Here is a 25,000-nt window from a genome sequence, read left to right as displayed (position 1 = left end):
ACCGTGTGTGCGTTTGTGTGTGCACAACCGCGTGTGTGTTCGTGTGTGCATACATGTGTGCGTGCGTGCGTGCGTGCGTGCGTGTGTGTGTGTGTGTGTGTGTGTGTGTGTGTGTGTGTGTGTGTGTGTGTGTGTGTGGAGGCTAATGGCAGGCTGGGCACCAGTTGCTGATTCAGACAGCCAAACAAACAAACAAGCCTGAATGCTGCTGGAGGACAGAATCCACTGGCCACCACTGTCTTCCTCTAGCTCAGTGGTTCTCAACCTTTTTTAGGCGAGGCACCCTTTCAATGACTGAACATTTTCAAGGCACCCCTAAGCAACAACCTGTAACATGGCATCGCATTGGACACCACAAAAGCTTAGAAAAGTAACACATGTGGAGACGTCACAGCACCTACGTTCGAAGTTGCAGCTGACTGGGGCGACCTAAATTTACTTTACATTATAAATGACAGATGAAAGACTCCACTGAGCACTGACTAAGCGATACTTTATTAATTTAGACAAATATATGTTAAACTACATAATTTATTTATCAGCCACGTTTCTGCGGCACCCCTGAGGGGGGCCCGTGGCACCCCAGGGTGCCCCGGCACCCCTGTTGAGAAACACTGCTCCAGCTGTCCAAACACACAAAGCCACAAGATAGCAGCGGTAGCGCTCTACGCCAAGAACACCACAAATGACTCTTTAAGCAACTGGAGTTTTTTTTTAAAGATCCAGTTTCTGACATTTTAAAGTGTTCATTACCCCCTTAACATCGAGCCTCTGTTATACTGTAACCTTACTGTCACCAAAATGGTAATGACCAAGTCTTACCTAAGACTCTTTGCATTGTCATAGCAATGTTGCCGTGATGTAGTTGAGTGTTCTCAAAGTTTTTCAAGGTTTTCAAGAGTGAATAAGCCCGTCGATGGGCCCATCTGCAGTAAGAGGCTACAAAAATTCTGACTGCCCTTTCACAATCAATTGTCAGCATTCCTGATTCACTCTCCCACCCACACTTTTCTCTCTTGTGGAGACAATTAAGGCTCATCTGATCATCTTATCTTGTCTGAGAGGTGATTTTTTTTGGGACCATTTTGAAAGACAATAGTACCACTGCTACCACTACTATTGGTATTACCACTATTATTACTACTGCTACTAACTACTCTGCCCTACAAAGGCAAAGTGTAGTAGCCTAACTACATATTTTGTCATAATTGAGTTTAAACTGAAAATGAGCTTTATTACACCTTCTTTATCTTCTAACAAAGCCTTATGGTCATAATGTGTCCCGTTTTTAGAGATATTGCTCTTTCAAATTTACAGAAGCCACAATATCCAACCATATACCAAGGCTTTGAAGGCTTTTTCCCCTCAGTTTCAATGTTGCATAGTTACTGCACGTTGCCTTTGCAGGGAAGTACTGTTAGTGCTACAAGAATTAATATTGATACTGCTTTTGCGTGCCCAAAAATCTGTAGAGCTACCTCTTTGTGGGTTGAATGGGGATCCTCCAGCCTTTGATCTGGCTGAGCTCGTTGTCCGACAGCTCGATCTGCAGGGGCAGGCGCGGGACCCACACGCTCATCTCCAGCTGGGCGCTCAGGTAGCTGTAGGTGAAGTTGACCATCATCCGCACGCGGCCCCTCTGCTCCTTGCCGTTCACGTACACGTAGTCACAACGATCCGACACCTGAAGTAGAATGAGAGAAAAAGACAATATTTCAAATTTCTTTATTAAAGGATGGCCTCTTGAGATGAAAATCTTGTTTTCGAGAGGGTCCTCAAAAAAAACATACATAACACACACATTACAAATATTCACACACACTGCAGCTCTTCCCCACCACACACACCCCATCTCTTACCAAAAAAGTAAAGTTAATACCATGGCTGAATATTGTGTTAAACATAATTTTGCTTTAGTTTGCTGTACTACTATACTGGTGTACTGCTATACTGGGGTACTGCTATATTGTTCTGCTATACTTTTCCTGCCAACCTGCTGCGGCCCCCCTACCACCCCATCGCGGCCCCCAGGGGTCCCCAGCCCCCACTTTGAAAACCACTGGAATAGATCAGTGCATAAAGAGATAGAGAAAAAGGGAAGTAGCAGAGAACATGTTTGAGACAGAAGGAAAGATTAAAAGGGGGAAAACATTTTTGACAGTCAAAAAAGACTTTGGCTGAATCCATTGTTGAAAGGAGACTGAACCGACACCTTAATGTTGCGCATGGTTGCCATTTACAAAACATTTACTTTATTTTGTCTGGCTGAGAAATTACTTGTTTTCTGACAAAGCATTATATCCTCTTCACGCAGACGGTTTTCATCTGACCTTTTATGCTTTTGTTTCAAGTAGCTTGGTGTTTGGTCTTTTAAGAAACTGGCATTCGTGAAAATGGCATTTCATCATATTTTTGACATCAAAGTAACAGAAAAAGAAGGCGGCAGTTTTCTTGTTCTGTATTCTCCTCTATGGTTCACATTAGGTCCTTCGAAATAAATAGGCTTTTGGGAAAGCGAATAAATGCAAGTGAAATAATTCTGTAATGCAAATACTACCCGTTGCAACAGTTTTGCTGTCGTACTCTCTTGGGGAAACTTACATTTTATAGTCCCTATATGATTAGCAATTATGCAAACATAGGCAGTTATGCCCCGCTTATCTGCCGAAGCCAATGTCAAAGCGTTTAGCGCTTAACTTCATTGCCACACTGGATGCTCTGAGCAATGCGTCTCATCAGGGAATCTATCACCCCGTGAATGGTGCAATTAAGAACCTTGAAATGTGACCTACGCTGGGCTTATTCTCTTCTGCCGGCACAAATTATCTTAATACAGCGCAACGGGCTGTTAAATAAGGCTAGCCGCTAATTTCAGGGCGGGCTAATATGCGGTTAGCTTCATAACGGTCTACAATGATCACTCAATGGGCTGATGGGAAGTAATTGGGTCGTTTTGGAGCGGCTGTGCATGGCGAAAAAGCAAGACATGTTAATAAATGGGAATAAGGACTGCACAAAATGAGAGCAGCAAATCTAAGTTGTGGTAAAATGTATAGTAATTTAATAAGGCTGCACAGCGGATTAACATCTCTCTATCCACAGTAGGTTGCATTGTCCATCATTTGTATTCCTTTCTGTGCTCATTTTCGTGTTTGATTTAATTCTCTCATGTTAACTTGCCATGGCGTGCTCAGTGTCTGAAAAGATGCTTTGTGAGCTCCGGGAAACCTTCAAAGCCTCGACTGTGTGCACGGCGCTTACGCTTATCACCAAAGCCGCACCTTTTAATCAATGGCATCCGTTACAGGCCACTGCAATTCCACCTCCTCCTCCACCTCCTCCTCCTCCTCCTCCTCCTCCTCCTCCCCAGGCCCACGGGGAAGATATGACACCAGCTTTGAGGAACACCTCAAGGTGGAATGCAAATGGGAATCTGTCTGTGTGTGTGTGTTTGAAGCCAGCGTGTCAGTTTGGAGACCTGCTTTGTGTTGTTGTCACATGTCACGGTGGAGATGTATTATCTGTGTAAGCCTCTTCCTCAGTTTCCCAGACAAAGGGTTGCCAATATGAAGCATCTGGAGCGATTCTTGTTTACTGACTTTAGGGCCCGTCACACAGCATGGATTAAAACTTAGAAACACAGGGGAGGAGGAAATGTGGTCTCCATGCATATCCAAACATGATAGCAAATGGTGAAAATGTGTCATATTGAGTAATGTGTATGAAAACCAAAACAGCCGCGACAAAGTTGACCCTAATTATCATGCTCAGCTAAGCTCACAGTTGGAAGATGTTGGAAGCTGTAAATTCCAAGCACCTATGTATTGCATTACCTCCGCCAAGGGCAAGTTTGTCTGTCTGTCTGTCTGTCTGTCTGTCTGTCTGTTTGTCTGTCTGTTTGTTTGTTTGTTTGTCTATCAGCAGGATAACTCAAACATGTATGAACGGATTTGAATGAAACTTTGTGGAGTTGTTGGAAATGACCAAAGGAACAAGCCATAACATTTTTGTGGTGATCCGGATCACAAACCTTTTGACATAGTTTCTAATTCCACAAAAATAAAGATGAAAAGGTAGAAAGACATTTAAAAAAAATAGGGTGTAACATAGTCAAATGTTCTATCAAACAGCTTCCTTGGCGGATGTCTGCACTCTCTGAGTGAATTTCTAGTACTCTATTACAGTGGTTCCCAACCTTTTTCTTAAGGGACCCATGTTTTTACTATTGTAAGCTTTGGTGACCCAACCACGCGAGCGCCCGCACGAGACGGACTCACAAGATGCCCTCTGTTTCCTGCGAAAACTAATTTTAGTTATTTTATTCCTCAATTCGTCTTTGGTCAAATATAGAATAAATGTTTAATGTAGCACTTACAATTTGTTGCGTCTATGCATTTATTAGTGAAATGCTTTGTCTTTTATTCAACATGGGCTATATATGGTATTAAAATGAAACCCCTTAAAATCAAGAGGGCTCCGCGACCCCCTGTGGATCTTTGGCGACCCATAAGGTGGGTCCCGACCCATAGGTTGGGAACCACTGCTCTAGTATTTACTTATTTGTTTACTTCAGTGTTTGTCAGCTTGTTTGTCAGTTTGTCAGTAATTGGCAGCTGTGTGACTGCACCACACACTGAAGACATACTGTGTGTTGCGAGGCTTTGTGTAGTTTAATTTGTGCGGACTATCAGAAACGTTGGCTACATTATGGGTTTCCGCTAAGAATTCTAAGAAGCGGCATGGCAACTGTCTAAGAAGCCAATGAGTTCGTCACAAGGGAGGAAGGGAGGGAGGAAAAGAGAGAAGAGAGAGAGAGAGCATGACACATGCCTGTCAACAGGCTACAAAGAAAACGTGTCACTGCTACTTTTGCGTGCGTGCGTGCGTGTCTGTGTGCGTGTTTGTGCATGTTTGTGTGTGAAAGAGAGATCCATAAAGATCAACGTAGAGAGGTAGAAAAATGATAGAGAAAATGAAGAGAACATAGAAACATGAAGATAACTGAGAGAGAACTGTGCTCAGGGATTACATTAGGCTCCATGGCTTCGAACAATTGCTACAGAGAGAGAGAGAGATGGAGAGAGACTGCAATTGAGATTTACTATTTTCTTCATCGCTCACCCTAATGCGGTGTCACAAGCATCGTTTATATAAATAGCTAATTGGAAATTCTATTGTTTGATTTTCCACTTGTTTCATTCGTTTGCATAATTACTTCAAGTTCCCAAACAGCACACAAAACTACTGTTGATTTATGGTCATTACTGTATGGGTAACTTTTTGTATCTCAGTAAAATACAAGAATATTCTTTCATTTCTCCTTTTTTTCTTTTTTTCTTTCCTTCCTTCTTTCTTTCTTCCTTTTCTTTTTCTTTAAATTTTCCTTTCAAATGGAACTGTTAATCTCTTCCTGCCTGGTGCTCTCTCTCCACCCCCGCACCTGTCAACTGTTGTCAAATGTCATCAAAGCACCACAGTCATGCAATAGACAGGCATGAATGGGAATCGGACACAATAAAAAAAACTATAACAGACAGAAAGACGTTCCGTGAAAGAGAAAGAATGACCGCAACATGAATAGACACAGAGTTGAGTTGAGTTGAAAAGGAAAGAGGGGGTGAGATGATAATAATAATAATAATAATAAAAGATATATGTCCATCGCATGCTGCTCAGCCTTGGGACACTGGTGGTGGTGGTGGAAATCAGCTCTAAGAAGCTTAGGACGAATTTTCAAAGATTCGAGCCTGCCATAATGTGTATGGAAAAAGATTTATTCAAAAAAAAAAAAAAGATCAAAATCACACAATGAGAGCTTTAGGGTTTATCTCCAAAGCATTTTTTTTTAATAAACACGGATATAATGATCCAAACACTACTTTGTAAGCCACACAGCCAGTGTTGACCAGTGAAGGCCAGCCTTGCCAGCGACTTAACATAGATGAGGTTTGTAATCTGATGCTTTAATACTTGTGGTAAGATGCTTTCATTCATGTAACTTCTCTCTGTGGTATCACTCTCTCTTTTTCTCTCTGCCTCAACATCTGCTCTCTCTCTCTCTCTCTCTCTCTCTCTCTCTCTCTCTCGCTCCTCTCTCTCTCTCTCTCTCTCTCTCTCTCTCTCTCTCTCTCTCTCTCTCTCTCTCTCTCTCTCTCTCTCTCTCTCCTCTCTCTCTCTCTCTCTTTCTCTCTCTCTCTCTCTATCTCTCTCTCCTCTCTCTCTCTCTCTCTCTCTCTCTCTCTCTCTCTCTCTCTCTCTCTTTCTCTCTCTCTCTCTCTCTCTCTCTGTCTGACAAAACCTCCCTTCCCTTCTCAACACTTACTAGGTCAAAAGTCTGCCTGCTGCCATAGGAACTGATCCTCAAGATTGAAGGCTTAGGCCAAGGCAAAAGAAAATATTTGACATAGGCTGTTGTGGCTCTGCTGACATGAGGCAAATATCTTCATACATATATATATTTGTTCCAGTGACGATCTTACTACGTATACAGCCTTCTGCCAGCAATACAGGAACACAAGTTGCAAAGAGAAAGTCATTTAGGCCACATTGAGCTACTTTGACCTAGATTAGACATACTCCCATTTTCGTATGACCTTTCGGAATGAACAAATTCACAGTTACAGTATGGTGCCGGAAATCTGGGGAGAGAGAGAGCCTTCTCTAATATATGACAGCCACTGCTAGACATATGGGGTCACTTCCATCCTCGACCTGTGCTTTGCTTCGCACTTTGCTGTTGCCCCTCCTCTGATGGGAAAACAATAACATTTCCCCGCTGTCAGCCTAGCCACAACAGCTTTTGGGGGACTTTTCCCCATTCAGCATCCCGACTGCAAATGAGAAAATGACTCTACAATTGCACTTTTGCAAGATATTGAATTAAACGTTTGTTGCCAATGACGTCATCATGAGGCCACAAGCACAATGGAGGATGGGGTCCGTTTCTCGATTCTTGTCGTTGCTAACCGTCTTAAGACCGTCTTACCATTCCCTTGGATTTAGTGGTGAGCGTCGCTGTCGAGAGAGACTTGAGTCGCTCTTACGAAGGACGTTGCTACCGTCGTTAGCAAAGACGCTTTCGAGATACGGACCCCTGAATTGCCACTTATCTTATCACCATTGCTGTTTTATTTTGCCTCCCCAATGCCTTTTTTCTTGTGGGGGGGGTCAGGGTTGGCTGGGAATGTTGACCACTTCTGTGCTTCTTTGAGTGACTAAAAATTTGAAGAGATGCTGTGTTTTGGAGTTCTGTAGAATCTTGCTTTTCCTTCAACAAACATTATTCATAGAAAGTACCTTGCGAGTCGGTAAAAGTGCCTTACACTGTGTATAGCATAGACCTGACATAGAAGTGTATCTTGTTCTATATAGTGGTTTGTATTACTCCATACGAATGCATGTTCTACTTTTTATTTAATGGAGTAAAAGTTTATTCAACTTAATTCGAAATGAATCAACACTTTTTTCCTTAAAGGTGCACTGTGTAACAATTTTAGTAGTTTCTTTCCAGAATTCATGCTACCCATTCACAAATGTTACCCTTTTCATGAATACTTACCACCATTATTAAATTCGAAGTGTTTATTTTGGAAGAGAAAATCGCATTTTTCATACATGAAAAGGAGGATCTTCTCCATGTCTGCCATTTTGAATTTCCAGAAATGTACATTTTTTGCAACAAAACTTAAGCACTTTGGTCATACAAGCAATTAACTGCTTCTTATTTAATAAATATTACTGAAAAGATAAAATTTGGCAAACACACAGTTTTGATGAGCAGCATAGTTGCAATACCTACTCTGGCCACCATCCTACAGAAGGCACCTTTAAGAAGCTGAGTCCACTGTCACATGCACTAACTATACACCAAGCACGTGTGTACACCAAAGGAGTCCAAATGCCCAGCATGTTAATGTGCCAGAGGAGTTCATAACAACTAACAAGTGCAAACTGATCCAGACGAGAACAAACGCATATGATGAACTTGACCCTCACCAACTTCAGGGGTGTATATTTATAATTAACATCATTATCCATCGTCTGTAGCCGTGCACTCTTTAGTCATTACGAGATGTTGTTGAGCATGAATTTTAAAAAAAACAGTCCCCTCCAATTACTCCCTTGCCTACCTCGCGGACTGCTCACAACAACAGACTGCTGCCATTACGCATTTATTACCATGAGTAATTGCAAAGAGCAAGCTGCCGAGGAGAGCCTGGCAGGGTCTGATATTTGCAACGTAATGACACTTAATGAGAGCAAACACTGAGAAAATGAGAACGAGACCGTGCGTCCATCTCCATATTGTGGAGTGTCCAGCCATGTCCAGTCCAGTCGTCGATGTTCAAAAAACCGGCAGGGCCAACAAAAAAGAAACCCAGGGTTTGGGAAAGAAAAAAAAGAACTCTGAATCTCCTCCGGATACTGTTGCTTAGCGACAGCTAAAAATATCTGCCGACAAGACGAGGTGTTTGTATGTAGGTGATGAAAGAGTTTCGCAGTTTGTGGCGCGGCAGAGAACAAAACAGAGACCCCTATGTTAAATCCGCACCATAGAGGTGCTCCGGGGGGAGCCAACTGTAGAGTGTGTTTCAAGGAGATATGGCAGGGGTCCCCAAACTTTTTTTCTCTGGGGGCCACATGATCGTTCCTGGCTGTGATCAGGGGCCGGGATCAATCATGTGGGCTGTATACTAGGCCGCTGCCTGTTATAGCCATAATTTCTAGTACAAAATAGTACATCATTACAAATGATCTGCAAAAGAAGTGAGAACTTCACATGTTGTTCAATTTGAAATACCACAGGGTTTTGGTATTGCTTTTAATTTCTAATAACCATGTAAAAATAGCAAAGAAAGGTTAGAAAAATATGGTGATTGACAGTTTATGAGTGATACAGTAGCAATGGTAGGCCTGTTTACAGTGAGATGAGAAACTATCGAGACAAAAAACTTCTGGTAAGGAAGGAAGGAAGGAAGGTAGGAAGGCCTGTCGATAAACAAAACAAAATATTTTAAAAATATGTTTTATCTTTTTTTTTTTTTTCTCTGTGAGGATTGCTTCTTTGGGCCAGTTCAAATGGTGAGGTGCAGAGAGGTGGAGGGCCAGTCAAAGGGGCATGGCGGGCCGCATCCGGCCCCCGGGCCTTAGTTTGGGGACCCCAGTGATATGGCAACTAGAGGCTCGACTGGGGGCCAGTGCTTGTGTCTGACTGCTCGTCTGTGGTTGAAAAACAGAGCAGAGTGGAGGTGAATATTACCCTGGCTAGGGGAGTTTAGTTTATGCTTTTGCAGTAAGAAGTTGAGGGTCTCCACCTCGTCTGTGGTTAGTGAGTAGGTTGAAAAACAGAGCAGAGTGGAGGTGAATATTACCCTGGCTAGGGGAGTTTAGTTTATGCTTTTGCAGTAAGAAGTTGAGGGTCTCCTTGGGGGAAACTCAAGACAAGTTTACCTTGGAACAACTGTGGACAGGAGCATCAACAGACAAGAGACAAATGCACACAGACACAGACGTGCCAAGCACACACACACAAGCACACACACGCACACGCACACACACACACACACACACAGACACAGACACACACACACACACACACACACACACACACACACACACACACACACACATACAGACACACACACACACCGCATTCACCCTTGTCTCTTTGCCTTAGGTCAAATCATTCTTGCTTGGAGACATCCGTCACAGTTTGTCACCTCACTTCCAATAAACACACTCACTCTCATTCACTCACTCACTCTCTCCCTCACACACACACACACACACACACACACACACACACACACACACACACACACACACACACACACACACACACACACACACACACACACACACACGCACACGCACACACAATCACTCACTTCCGCTCTCTCTTTCTCACACACACACACACACACACACACACACGCGCACACACGCACACACACACACACACACACAGACACACACACACACACACACACACACACACACACACACACACACACACACACACACACACACACACACACACACACACCTGCACACTCAATAAAACAACCCAAACACTTCCAGCACGTGCCAGTAATCCGGGCCAGCCAAGCCTAAAAGACCCCTCCACTCCCACTCCCACACTCACACTCACACTCCTCCTGGCTTCACTTCAGCAACTTTTGAAAAATATGTTGGGCATAGCTAGGGCCTAGAAAGTCAATTCATTGGTTTTCAGAGTAGTACATAAATGGATTTTCACACACACACACTTACACGCACACGCACACACACACGTACATGCACACGCACACTCACACACTCTGTCTCTCTCTCCGTCTCTCTTTCTCCCTGGCATGCACGAACACGCACGCACATGCACACCAACACACACACACACACACACACACACACACACACACACACACACACACACACACACGCATGTACGCACACACACACACACGTACATTCACTAGCCACGTGTACACCTGTCCATCTCCTCATTGATGCAAATGTTTAATCAGCCAATCACATGGCAGCAACCCAATGCATTTAGGCATGGCGACATGGTCAAGATGATCTGCTCCACTTCAAACGGAGCATCGGAATGAGGAAGAAAGGGGATTGAAGTGAATTTGAATGGGAACATGGTTGTTGGTACCCGATGAGCTTTGGAACCAGCTTCCAGATGATGTAAAAATTGCACTCACTATTGAAGACAAAGCTGTTCTCAGATGCCTTCCCTAGCAGCTCTAAATGATGTATTTTTCTTTTTTCTTTTTTTATTTCTTTTTATTCTAATTATCTAATGTTTTATCTTAATATTTACTTTGATTCTAATTATTTCTCGAGTCCTTTATTTTCACTTTTTTTGTTTGAATTGAATTGCACCTGTGTATGAAATGTGCTATACAAATAAACTTGCCTTGCCTTGCCTGGTCTGAGTATGTCAGAAACAGCTCATCTATTGGGATTTTCAAACGCAACTATCTCTAGGGTTTACAGAGAATGGTCCAAAAAAAGAGGGAACAAATCCAGTGAGCAGTGGTTCTGTGAGCAAAAAATGGCAAAAAAAAAAAGCCTCAGCAGAGAATGGCCAGACTGTTTCAAGTAGATTGAAAGGCAACCATATCTCAAATAAGCACTCATTATACCTGAGGTATGCAGAACAGCAAGGACCGCGGAACCGGCTGGGCCAGGGGGACCGTGGCCCGGGTAACTTTTTGAAAAATAAATGAATGACGGCCCTCAAAAAAAAAAAAAATCCAAGTCAAAACCCATGGACAATATCAAACCCACACAAACCAAGCTGTAATAATGCAATAAAGGGTTTTCCTAAACCAATATTTTCCCCCAAACCCCCCGTCCTAAAATGCGTCCCCCCCCTTGCGGCCCCTCCTTGTTCAAATACGTTCCGCGTTTTATGCAGAACAGCACCTTTGAGCATATAGCACATTGAAACTCAAAACATACTGTACATCTAAGCATACAGCCATAGCTGCCAATCCAGTCAGCTCAGTTCATACGGGCTCACCGAAATTGGACAATAGAAGATTGGACAATGGGTCTCGATTTCTGATGCAACACAAGGATGGTAGGGGCAGAATTTGCCGCCAGCGCCAAGAAAACAAGAATCCATCAACATCCACCTTGTATCAATGGTTCAGGCCGGTGGTGAAATCGTGTGTGGGATATTTTCTTAGCACACTCTGGGCCCCTTGGTACCAATTGAGCATTTTGCAACACCACAGTCTACCTTCCTGCGGTTACAGGCAGGTAAGGCCATTCTGAAGGCAAAAGAGATGCGTCTTACAATGACAACGAATAGCGATCCTCTGACACCCTGCCCCTATTGCAGCCCCTCCCCAGGTGAAAAAATTGCAAAATCGGTAGAAAAATGCCCATAACTGCTTGTAAAACTGTTAATAACATGTTATTACTACAATAGTGTGGCAATAGCGTGGAAATAACGTGTTAATAGTGCTAATTAGTGATTCTCGCTGGTCTTTTGGGGCGGACTTTCACAATGCCGCCCTGTGCAATTGCCCGAGTGGCCCGCCCCTAGAACCGCCCCTGAGGATGTCCAACCTGGCATTAGCAAGGTGTACCTTATAAAGTGGTCGATGAGCGTATACACACGCTCCATGTGATAACTTTTTTTTTATGTGAAGGCATATTTATGTCCTAGAGAGTTTCCCTGCATAACATAACTAACTCTACTCACCTCTAATCTACTAATAACTAGTAACTCTACTAACCTGCACTACACTTCACAGGTCCTCCACTATTTTTCTGCCCTCGGTTGTACAGTACATTACTTGTATACTGCTTGACTTTGTACTGACTCCACACTCTGTACTTGCTCGAACGTCCTCCTTGTAAATCACTTTGGACAACAGCGTCCGATAAATGTAACATAACCAGAGGCGATTCTAGGGTCAGGTGGGGCCCCAAGCAAAAATGCAAAAGAAGGAACATTTGAACCAAAATCTGCAATACTGTAGTACAGTGTGGGCTGTTATTCGATATCTGGGGGCTTGGGGGCCCCAAGTGGCTGCCTGCCTTGCCTGGTGGCAAGATGCGCCTCTGAACGTAACGTAATGGTACCTTGAGGACATCTTCATCGGTGGAGCTGCAGTCGGTGAAGTCAGAGACGTCAGTCACGGAGCCGTCTGCCTCCACGGCCACCGTCCGCACCGGCACCGCCACCCTCTTCCCCGTCAGCATGGCCGTGTTCAGGATCTCCGTGTCCTGCAAACCAAACCACACAGATGGTATAGGCTATAGTCACCTCCAGCTTCCAGTGTGTGTGTGTGTGTGTGTGTGTGTGTGTGTGTGTGTGTGTGTGTGTGTGTGTGTGTGTGTGTGTGTGTGTGTGTGTGTGTGTGTGTGTGCGCGTGTGTGCGCGTGTGTGCATGCATGCGTGTCCGTGTGTGTGTGTGTGTGTGTGTGTGTGTGTGTGTGTGCATGCGTGAGTGCGTGTCTGCGTGATGGTTGTATCTCTCTGTTTCTACATCTCCCTGTCTATGAATTGTTTGAGAATGCAATGTGCATCAAATGCTAAATGGCCTCCTCTTGAGCGGAATTACATTTGCAGTCATTTTCGAGCACGTTTGCAGTCATTTTCATCCACATTTGCAGTCATTTTCATCCACATTTGCAGTCATTTTCAGCGATTCAAGGGGAAAAAAGCAATAGGTTCTTCCTACACATGCCACAGAAAGCACAAACACATGCAGTCGAAACGGTACGCAGTAAACAGCAGACAAAGAGTGCTGCAAAGAGCAGAAAAATGCTGCACAGCAGGTGAAACATCTGCCACAATCCACAGCCAATATAGTAGAGAGCCGGACTGCTGACAAGGCCCTGGAGAATGTCATCTGAACAATACATACGATGTAATGAGGACTCAATTCTGGGGGGCCCCCTCTCTCCCTGGGCCAGGGACAACTAAACCCCTTTGTCCATCCCCCGTCGGCATCCCTGGTAGAAGAGCATTGAGAAGATCTTGCAAACAAACACAACAGGTCTGTGTGCAGCTTGCAGCATCTGTTATGTCAACTGAGCTCTGGGTGACCCTTTGACTTGAACTCTGTCTGAACCCCGCGCCAAGTGAAGTGTGATTCCTTTGCCCTGCCCCCCTCCTCCTCCTGCCCCCGCCCCCCGGGTCTCCCCTGGGGGATCATAATCCAGACACATGTCTCTCCATGACAGGTGGGATGAAATATGAAAGGTCTTAAGAAAATGGCGGCATGTGTGGGGGTAGTGTTATATACTTTTTAGATGGGGTTCAATCTCGACAGTAGGGTGAAATGCTCCTGGATTACGGTTCCAAGCCTACTTGACATCTCAACACTGGCAATACCACAGCCATACTATAAATAGCACCCGTTTGTAAGCAGGCAATGATTGGGTGGGGCTTTATGCTTCGGTCCCAAGTGCCCTGTGTGATTAACCTCTTCTGTTATTAGTATGATGTCAAGGGTTTTGTCCTCCTGAACCTGTGTGGTTTTATTTAGTTGTTTGTAGTACACTTGTTCTTATGTGAATGCACAGAAAACATCTATAATCAGAAAATAACAGATATAATCAGAAAACAGGAATGGTATAGTGTACTGTACGCAACGTTTTTCAAAGATTTTTTCAAAGTTCAAAGATTTTGTAAGAAGACAAGATGTGTAACGGTGATGGGTTCAGCAATGCAACGATCCCTTTTTAAATCAAATGAAGCTCTGTAACTGTGTGCTGTATAGCTCTTCTTTGAAGGTATAGTCCTGCTGACTTCAAGGTTTTTCAGGAGATCCAGTAGAGCAGCACATGAAATCTGCTAATGCCATGGATATTTCCAGCTTTGTGTAATGTCACCTCCTATGGTAGGGCTGTGACGATATTGAATCGAATCGTGATTAATCGTGATACGCAGTCACGATACTGAGTCGCGATGCAAGGGCACAGTTTTGAGATGTGTCCTTTCAAAGTTCTGTTACCATTTAGTGCAGAAAACAACCACATGATATGATAGTGCTTCCAAGCTTCAAATCATCATCATTATTATTTTGAAACTTTATTATTATTAGCCTTTTGCAACCTCATCTACAAAACGATCATAGTTTTTATTTATATTTTCATTATATAATGTTGGCAAAGGTGAAAAATGAAAATTAATGACGTGAATATCGCAATGCTTCACAACAATACTATCGAAATGCATCGTGATAGCATCGCATGTGTATCGTGATGCTCATTGAATTGTGAACTCCTTGCCAATACCCAACCCTATCCTACAGTATCTCATACTGTGATTATACCATGCCAAAGCCTGCCTTCTAAACCAACTGTATGTGGCTTCAGGTCTTTTTAAACCAAAGTCACCAGTGGATCCATTGGGACCCTCTAACCTACAGTATATCACGAAAGTGAATACACCCCTCACAGTTTTGCAGATTTTTGAGTGTATCTTTTCATAGGAAAGCATTCCAGAAATTTCACTTTGACACAATGATTAGTGACCTTTTAACAACATATTTAACCGCTTATTTAACCAAATTTGTTTGTCTTGGTCTCAAGAGAGATGAACAGACCAAGGATATGGATCACTGAAACCATGTCGTGTGATCTGAAGAGACCAAGATAAACAAATTTGCTTTAGATGGTGTCAAGCATGTGTGGTGGTAAACAAGTGAGTTTTACAAAAAGGTGTATCCTCTCATAAGCCAAGCATGGTAGTGGGACTGACATGGTTTGGGGATGCATGAATGCTGTCAACATTGGCAATCTGAAATACACCTAAAAGAAACATGCATGTCAACATGCGCTGTGACTACTGAAGCAGATCATGATATTCTCCATAGGATTGCATTCAAATCTCACACCAATCTATTTAAGCCAGATGCAGACTCAAAATGTAAAAGTTCAATGCAAAGAAAGGTTGAAATGCACACTGATGACCTCCCTTGTCATCCCTTTTCATTTCGTTTCATTTCGAGACGATTCGAGCCAACATAGCCCCTTCTCTACCGGATTTTAATCTGGGGTGTACTCACTTTTGTGAGTACATGTTCAAACATTAATGGCTGTATTTAGTTTTTTTCAGAGTGAACAAGAAATTTAAGCGGTTAAATATGTTGTTAAAAGGTCACTAATCATTGTGTCAAAGTTACATTTCTGTAATGCTTTCCTATGAAAAGATATACTCAAAAATCTGCAAAACTGTGAGGGGTGTATTCACTTTCGTGATATACTGTACAAGTGTTGTATAGTGATGTCGAGTCAAGATTGGAACAGTTTATTCATCTACGGCATATTTAGAAGAAGAAAAACCAAGTGTGTTTTAAATGTATAGCAGTATGCTCACAGTAAGTCATTGGTGATGAAATAAGACCTAAATGTTCATGAAATGATGGGTGGGCTTGTTCAACACAGACTTATTCTAGTGTATTTTCATCAACTTGACATGGCAAACCACTGGTGTACGCTAGGAAACAGTGAAGAGGAGAAGTCTACATAATCAGTTGGATGGAGGTACCAAAGCTTTGAAGCCCGTTCAAAGAAGGCGGAAAAACTGCTCGTTTGATGTGCACAAGTGACAAAATGATGTGAAGATTAAAACAATTGTCAGTTCTGATCCTGAGTAATGCACCAAATCAACTGTAAAAGAACTGTAAACAAATGCAATCAAACAAAATGACATTAAAGCTGTTGTAGCTGTGAAGTAGAGTCACGTCCCTTGTGTATCATACAGGGATCACGTTCTGTCATCCTATATATAATCGTCTCTCAGCCGTGATGTTTGCTTCCATGAATTACTCCATGAATCACACGGGACCTGAGGAAGGCCGACAGGCCGAAACATTGTCACATGTAACTGTTTATTTAATTTGAGGGTGTGCGGCACTTCTCTCCTCCTGCTTCCATGAATTAACCATGGCTTCCTTACATACAGAAAAACAACATTTTATCAAGAGTACGCAGTCTATTTTGAAGTAAGTAAAGTGTGTCGGCCATGAGCGGTATTTCGTGAGATGAATGTACGCAGTTTTACAGTTTTTCTCGATTGGTTTGGCTAATTTCTCAAAACTGAGATGACATTCTCAAAACAACACGGACAAATCTCCAAACCAACTTACAATTTCCCACAACAGAATGGCATTTTTCATTGCTTTCATCAAATTTCAAATGCTTTGCACATGTCTGAAATGTTTAGTATATCTCGGCAGATGGCTATATACCCTATAGTTCACACATTGAGCATACATTTAGCACATTTTCCAAATGAATTGACCTGTCTTATCTAAACGAATTAGACAATTCTCAGTCTAATGGTTGCCCTCTCCAAAACATGTCAGCATGATTTCATTGTGTGAGTCATCATATGCAAAGAAGTCTACACAATTGTCAAAACAGTCAAGGACATAATATTTTAAGAATTTCTTTACTGTAAACAGTAAATTCATGACAGTGTTCAACAGGCCAGATGGTATTGTAACTTTACTAGTTTGTAGAAAATAATTTTACAACCGTGTATACTACAGTTTCCACTGTTATTTGGCTAATTTCTTGACATTTTTTCAAACGGCATTCTGTGGAAGGAATTTAGTTTGTCACACGGGTAAACTGTTTTTGGAGTGATATGAGCAAGTGATGAGGATCCATGGCGTTATGCTGAACCATCCAGTTTATTTTGAGCGAATGACTAAATGAATGCAAATGAGCCAAAGCAATTGAGAAGGATACAGTATATACCATTTTTATGGTTCTGACTATTTATGTGGGAGGTTGAGTGAAGCCAAAATGAGCTGTTTTGGGAGATGTGTCATTTTGCTAGTTATCTGAACTGTTGTGCAGAAGTGTAAGAATGTTTAGCCAAATGACCCAAAATGTATAGAAATGTCATCTCGGTTTCAAGAAATTAGCCAAACCAATCGAGAAAAACTGTAAGAAGTACAGCGTTTATTCTTATGGAGTACTCTGGGAACAAATGTGATCTAGAGGATGTTAAATCGACCCTCTATTGAATTAAACAGTGACAAACGGACTGTTCTCAAGGTAAATGCTCCAGCAGGCAGCCAAAGGTCACTTGAATGAGCTTGCAATTGCACAACCTTTTTATATCTCCACTTTTCTTGTTCCCTTGACAACATTTGTGATCTGCGTCAAAACAAATCATTCCAAGCCATCTGTCTCAGACTCTTGTGTTCCAGTAGCACGCACGCTGGTACCTTTAGGAAGGCAGGGAGCTTGTTCGGCACGGCTGGGCAGCTGTTTAGTTCCCTCTAAGCATGTGCTTGTGTGTGGAGAAAAGCACATCAGCTGTCATACGCCAACTCAAAATAAATTAATTTATTCGATTCAATAATGTACGAAGGGAGGAACATGTCATGTTTTGAGCACAACAACAGATATACACGTGTGCTTTGTGTTAGTAATCAGGAAAACCATCGCCGTGTTTTTTTCCCCCTTTATCCGTGAGATGTTGTCTCCGTTAACATGTTGTGCAATTTGAGATAATTTCTCCTGCAGATTAATTGTGTTGGAAGGGGCCTCGACATAATGTGTCGTCCATGTCATGCCTCTCCGGTGTGGAGAAGCTGCGTCTGCACTCGCACAGCGTGACGCCCGGACGTCAACAACTAGCGCGGGAGATTAACATTAGCATGAGCGACACGTCTGAATATGATGAGCTCGCTCGCCGCACCGCGTCCAAATGGGCGCCGGGCTGACATTTTAATTTTTGTCCGTCTAGTGACTGACAATCTGCTCATTATCGCTCCGCTGCACTGGCACTGTTTAAACAACGCCAAACCATGTCATGTCACGGCCTAATAATGTGTCAAAATGAACTGTGGAATAGATAGATAGATAGATAGATAGATAGATAGATAGATAGATAGATAGATAGACAGATAGATAGACAGATAGATAGACAGATAGATAGATAGATAGATGCCCCTCCTAATCAGCTGTGTTAAGCTTATCATCATAAAAACATCGGTTGGTTACAACCTCCTGCATAAATAAAACAAAGTATGGCTTACACAGTAGGAGGCCATGATGTGTCTTTTTCAAACTCACTTGAATGTGGTGCTCTGTGTCCCAAGCGTTGTGGATGATTTGGATCTCTGCATAATATTTCATATGGTAGTACTGTAGTCACGACTCTGGAGTACTTTCATTTTTCTTCTGGCCAGTATTAATGGGCACAGGATGTGTTACGACTGTGTAGAGGAGCGCTAAGACAACGGGGACAACACCACTGCTTAGGGAGCAGTGAACACACTGTATGCAGCCTAGATAATGATCAGCGTTCGTTGTTACATGTACCGTTCATACAGTATGTGCAGTAGTCAGTGTAACCCTCCTTCTCCATCATGGCACAGCAAAGCCCAGTCTCCAACGTAGGCGTAGTAGAGTAGAGAGGCGTGGGATGGAGATGCTGATGCTTTACTAATCCCTGAGGGAAATTAATGTGTCCGGTGGGCAGCATACACAATCAGTCACTCTGCCTGGCAGGAGGTGCTATGTTTGGGCACTGCTTTTCATGGAGGAGTTCAATTCAACCTTCCCATCGTCACAGTGTTGTCCTCATTGACGTGGACCACTGTAAGTGTGTGTGTGTGTGTGTGTGTGCGTGCGTGCGTGCGTGCGTGCGTGCGTGCGTGCGTGCATGAGTGCGTGCGTGCGTGCATGCGTATGCGTGCATGTGTGCTTGCAAAAGTGTGCACATATATTTGTTCATGTGGCTGGAAGAGAGAGATGCACAGCCTGTTATTAACACACAGGCTAGATATGGCTGCAGCCCAAGGCCCCCCACCAGGCAGGGGCAAAGGTTTGCAGATTTGATTTGCAGATGCAGTATTGAAAAAAATCCCTCTTGTTAATACTCCTTTCTAGGCCCTTAGCAAAGTGCAGTAACTATATGCTAACAGAGAAAACTGAGAAAAACGCCTTCAAAGAGTACTACTGCATGTATTAGGCTGGATATTGTGGCTACTGTAAATTTGGCATAGCAAATTTGGACAAAATATGTAGCTCCTGCACTTTGCCCTTGTAGGGCTGTATAGTTGGCAGACTTAAATTATTGCTTGTAATCATGAAACGGTTAATTAAATGTATGTTTTTTTTTTCTGCGGGGGGGCCTTTCGCAACCTGCTGGCCCGGTGCAGGCCTGACGTTAATCCAGCCCTGCTCATGCACCCTCCTCAAACTAAATGTCTTTCTTCCTCACCAGCCCTTTATACCTTTTCAACTGTTCACTCTCTTCATTAACAGCCTAAAGCTTCAATTCGCGTCAGCAAACTTTATTTCACAAATAAACTCAGATCCAATTAACAAGAATTAAATAGGCAATTAAAAAGAGTTCACATAAACAAAGGTTGCATCTATTTGCAGGGAGTTTGGGCAGTTGTAAAATGGAGCTAAAATGTACTTTTTTTACGTTAGTAATACTTTTAGAGGACATTAGGCAATTATGAAGAGTTTTCACAACCAAAGGTTACATCTCTTAGCGAGAGTTTTGTTCAGGTGGTTATCGTATGGAGTTAATTGGAGTGCTTATTTTGTCTTTCCCTTGTACTAGAACAACACTAAAACATATCTTATTTATTCCAACACATGCACACACAAGCCAACAAACACCAGAGTGGCATCATGAAAATCCGTGTTATTTCACGCTTTTGAATTCCATGTGTTGGTGCAATGACTGCTGCAACACCTTGGTGCAACGCCGCAGAAACAACGCAGCAGAAACAACACCGCAGAAGCAACGCCGGCGAAACAACGCAGTAGAAAAAGCACATGACCAATCTCACGCAAGACAAGTAGTTTTCCTGCAGCCGTGTCCAATTTCTGTTGTTAAATGCGAAAATGCTAAGCTGTACCCTGACCTGTTCCCTAACCTGTCAATAAAGTAAGGTTTCTGCTGCGTTACTGCTTACATAACACCAGCGAAATCTTGAAGGGAGCTAGTCCATGACAGGGACAGCCTCTCCAAATGTTTTCCAAGAGTCAAAATCAGCTGACATTATTAGTCAACAGACATTCTGTCTGATATAGACCAACATGTTTGTTACCCAAGAAATATCAAACGTACCAATGTTAGGGAGCCCCATTCAAGTGAACGGTGCATTCTACTGAATGAAGATGAGCCATGTAATGTTCATCCTCGTTGCCATACATGTAGTGCTGCCCAAAAACAAAACTTCATTTAGTTTCTTTTATTTCTGAACCTTCACATTACATGGCATACTCACCTGGTTGTAATCTAACTGAGTCCTCCCGGCCCCCGTAGTTGGCGTTTCATAACTATACTACAAAATGTTTGGTAGGTGCACTGGGCCACTATGCCGGCAACCTGGGTTCGATTCCTGCCCGGGTCATATGCCAATCCTTCCCCGACTCTCTGTCTCCCCACTCATTTCCTGTCCCTCTTTCACTGTCCTATCTGAATAAATGCAAAAAATACAAATATCACCAGGCCTATGAAGTAGGGCTGGGCGATATTGAAAATAAACTACTGTATATCACGATATGGATTACTTTATATCACGATAACGATATATATCACGATATAGCACAATTACATACGTTTTCAGTTATTCTCTTTATTTGCTTTTTATTTTTTCATGTCGCAAAACAACCTTTCTTCAAAATGGATCTTTTTATTGTTATTTTTACAGTTACATGAACTTATAGTGTGTATTGTGACAACATGAAATGTAATTAAATGATAGTAATTTTATCAGTTGTATACAATTGAAAATCACGATATAGGAGAAAGGTCACGATATACACTTTTATATCACGATAACGATATATATCGTCATATTGCCCAGCCCTACTATTAAGTCTTGCTTGAATGTCCTCCTTGTCCTCCTTTGGTCAAAATTGTCTGCTAGGGGCGGAGTCGAGGGTTCTATGTGTTTTGGGAGGGCTCCACAAACTTCGAATTTAAACTTCGCATTTTGACACTTTTACTTTTTTCTCATTAAACTCAATGTTAAAACAATGTACAGCAAAACCGTCACTTGAAAACAAGGTCTTCCTTCAGGAAAAGGCAATAATTCGAAGCCAGACGAGACCTAGACAACAGACAATGCAGGCGCTACAATTCAAGATGTACTAGCCGCCATTAGCACCCTCAGTGACAATGTGGATAGGCGCTTTACGGAGTTGGGCACTACTTTCAACAACCAAAATTGTCTACTAAATGTAATGTAATGTAATAACTATACATGGGTTCTCATGTTTTGTTTTTCCCTGGCTGCACGACCCTGGCTGCATACAACTCAACTTGTTGATTGTTGGAAACCACTGTCGGTCAAAAAATAAGCTCATGAAATCTTGATGGGCTGCCACTCGGCCTTTGTTGTTATTACTAGCTTCATCACCAGGATGACACATAACTGTTAAAATTAGTCGCTGAATGAGACTAGTGTTGTTGTAATTCGGAGACGTTTGGGAAGTGGCTGGTTAACAGATCATCAGTGGGCTACCGGCAACGTGTGTTAATCGCGCTGCTGCCTCACAGTCAGAAGGCAAGACATATCAGTGAAGATATGACCGATCTACTTGCGGAGTGATCTCTGAAGTGACCAAACTCGTTGCCATTGGCAGCGGTCATTATTTAGTGGGCATTACAGAAAAGTGACCACTGAACGTTGGGGCCGCACATTGAAAATGAATGAGAGCTCTCGCACCATTCTAGAGTGCTGTTTAATAATAATAACTATACTACAAAATGTTAAAGACAGGTGAGACAGCACCCCCACCCCCCACCGACCTGTACGAGCGGTGCCAGGCCGATGAAATCCCTCTGGGTGGTGTAGATGCACACGGTGCTGTAATGTAATGTAATGTAATGTAATAATAACCTGTACGAGTGGTGCCAGGCCGATGAAGTCCCTCTGGGTGGTGTAGATGCACATGGTGCCCTCCATGAGGCCGGCGGGCCGCGCGTCGGCCGGAAGCACCAGTTGCCAGGTGATGAGCTGGCTCTCGGCCTGCGTGCTCAGCAGCTCCTCCACCTCCAGGTCCATCTGCAGGATCTCCAGCAGCTTACCGCCGGGCCTGAGGAGACACACACACACACACATGAGCAGGCGAACACTAACACACACACACACACAGCTTACCGCTGGGCCTGAGGAGACACACACACACACACACACACACACACACACACACACAGGTTACCGTTACCGGGCCTTCAGTAAGGAGACACACACACACAGCTTACCGTTGCCGGGCCTAAGGAGACATACACACACACACACACACAGCTTACTGCTGGGCCTACAGTAAGGAGACACACACACCAGCACGCGAAACACACACACACACACACACACACACACATACCACTGATTCTTGAGAAAGTGGCTAAAACAGGTTGTAATGTTGACAGAAAAAAACAAAGTGAATTACAAAATTATATGGTATATCCTTGTAGACTAAGGTCTTGGCTTTTCAGAAATGCACAAGGCCAATCTCCCCATTATGTATTTTTTTCAGAAATCAGGCTTTTCTCCGATCATACCTTGTTTTTTGTCAACACCGTCAGACACAATTAAAAGTTATTAAAATTGTATTGATTTGGTTGCATATGTATCTGGAGTTTTTAAGTGATTATGTGTATTTTTTGGTTCACACATATGCCTTTAAATGTTGAAAATTCACTTTTGTTCTATTTTAATACTGTTTCATGTGTTCTAATTTTAAAATATGTACCGTCATACGATGCTTACTTAACGCCTAAATACAACAAACATTTTTTTGTAATTTCACAAATATTCGTGTAGGCTTAAATTGGCTATTACTTCGATATTTCAACAACTCCTAAGGAAAATGTTGTAAGCACATTCCTTTAAAATGTCCAAAACTCCTTCTTACGGTGGTGACTTAAGAACTGACAGTGGTGACAGTAATCTGAGAGTGGTGAAAGTGGCCTAATTAGTACCTGCATTTAGCAAAATAAATAGCCCTCTCAAGTCAATGGCATCTTGCATAAACACTTTATTTTTGTGTGTGCACAGTATGAGCATGTGTTTTTACTTCATTAGTTAGATTATCTAGGAAGTAAGCCACTGGTTGTTGAAAATGTAGTAAAAACAGCTTTTAAGTTGATCAAATCCAAAATATAGAGGTGTATTATCATAGATGTAGGTCTTGGCTGTGCAGTGAATGCATTGGCCAAGCTCCCCATGTTTAACATTTTTCATAAAATGGGCTCTTTCTTGTTTTGTCAACAGCGGCAGACATAATTAGAAGTAAAAACACATGTTTACTGTATTAAAGTGAATTACTTTAACAATTCAACATAACTGTAGATACTTATTGTATGCATATTCTTAAAACATGTCAAAAACACGTAAAACATGCGTTTTTTGGTGAACTCCATCAGATGTCACCACCGTCAGGTTTTCTGACAAAAAAACCTCCAAATGCACCTCAGTGGTGGCTAGAGTATCATTTTGGATCACAATTATTACTAACATGCCTAGTAATGTTTCATTAACCAGCACAATTTAGTATAATATGGAACAACATGATGAGCAGAACAAAATCTGACGGTGGTGACATCTGACGGTGTGAGACAAAAAAGCACTCTTTTAAATATTATGCATTGTTTGTTCACATTAGCCATTTCATTTTCGCTCTGTTTCTTGGGTGCTTCATACCTTTTCTGAAAAAAATTATATTTATTAACATTAATGTAATACAATACTATTAAAACCCCCGACGGTGTTGACAGTTTATGGTTGGGACAGTACCAGTGTCCAAACAAATTAACAAATTGAGGACAAAATAATAAACTTACAGGAGCTTCAGTGATAGTGAAGTAGGCAGTAGAGCTAAAGGTTTGAAAAGGGGTCCTCAGTAATGAAAATTACCTTGTGCATACCTGATTTTATTGTCTTTTAGAAAAAATCTGACGGTGGTGACCAATATGCTGGACACATTTTGAGCAATCAGTAAATAATAGTAAATATTGTTTTACATCCACTATGTGCACATCTGTAGAACCACTTTAATATGGTCTTCCACATCATGGTGATATTGTTCAATTCTGTTAGTGATTTTTGTATTTTAAGTCAATTGAAATGATGATGCCAGTCCTTGGGACAGGCGTTTTTACAGGGTGTGGACAGGTTTATAGCCATGAAAAGTAATAAAATTACACTTAAATATTTCAAACAAAAATGTATTCGTGTGACAGACCCCTTGGCCATTACCTGGGTTCATTTTGTTTGTGAAAATTTAGTTGATTTTCAACAGAATTAATATTTTACTGCAGGGACATGTTTTTGCCAAACTTTCAAGAATCAGTGATACACTAGGGTGACCAAACGTCCGTATTTCCCAGGACATGTCCTGATTTTACGACCTGCCTTGGGCGTCCCGGGATATTGTATGAAATGATGGAAATGTCCTGGTTTTCATGTCAATGAAGCATTAAAACTCATTTAGGTAACATATACCATGCAGCTTTACTGGAGCCTGCATT

General features: G+C 42.4%; 1 protein-coding gene across 1 annotated transcript in view; it reads right to left on the bottom strand.

Annotated features, from left to right (window-relative positions):
- LOC134446544 (transmembrane protein 132D) overlaps window positions 1-25,000 on the bottom strand; it is a 156,539-nt gene that overhangs the window by 11,126 nt on the left and 120,413 nt on the right. Inside the window, exons 6-8 of the mRNA XM_063195908.1 lie at window positions 22,368-22,563; window positions 12,607-12,750; window positions 1,479-1,684 (exon numbers count right to left, since the gene is read on the bottom strand). Coding sequence (XP_063051978.1) covers window positions 1,479-1,684; window positions 12,607-12,750; window positions 22,368-22,563 — 546 coding nt within the window. The remainder of the gene's footprint in view (window positions 1-1,478; window positions 1,685-12,606; window positions 12,751-22,367; window positions 22,564-25,000) is intronic.

This window comes from Engraulis encrasicolus, chromosome 3 (genome assembly GCF_034702125.1).
Source record: "Engraulis encrasicolus isolate BLACKSEA-1 chromosome 3, IST_EnEncr_1.0, whole genome shotgun sequence".
NCBI lineage: Eukaryota > Metazoa > Chordata > Actinopteri > Clupeiformes > Engraulidae > Engraulis > Engraulis encrasicolus.
Note: the sequence above shows the minus strand (reverse complement) of the source record. Positions and strands in the feature narration are given on the sequence as shown.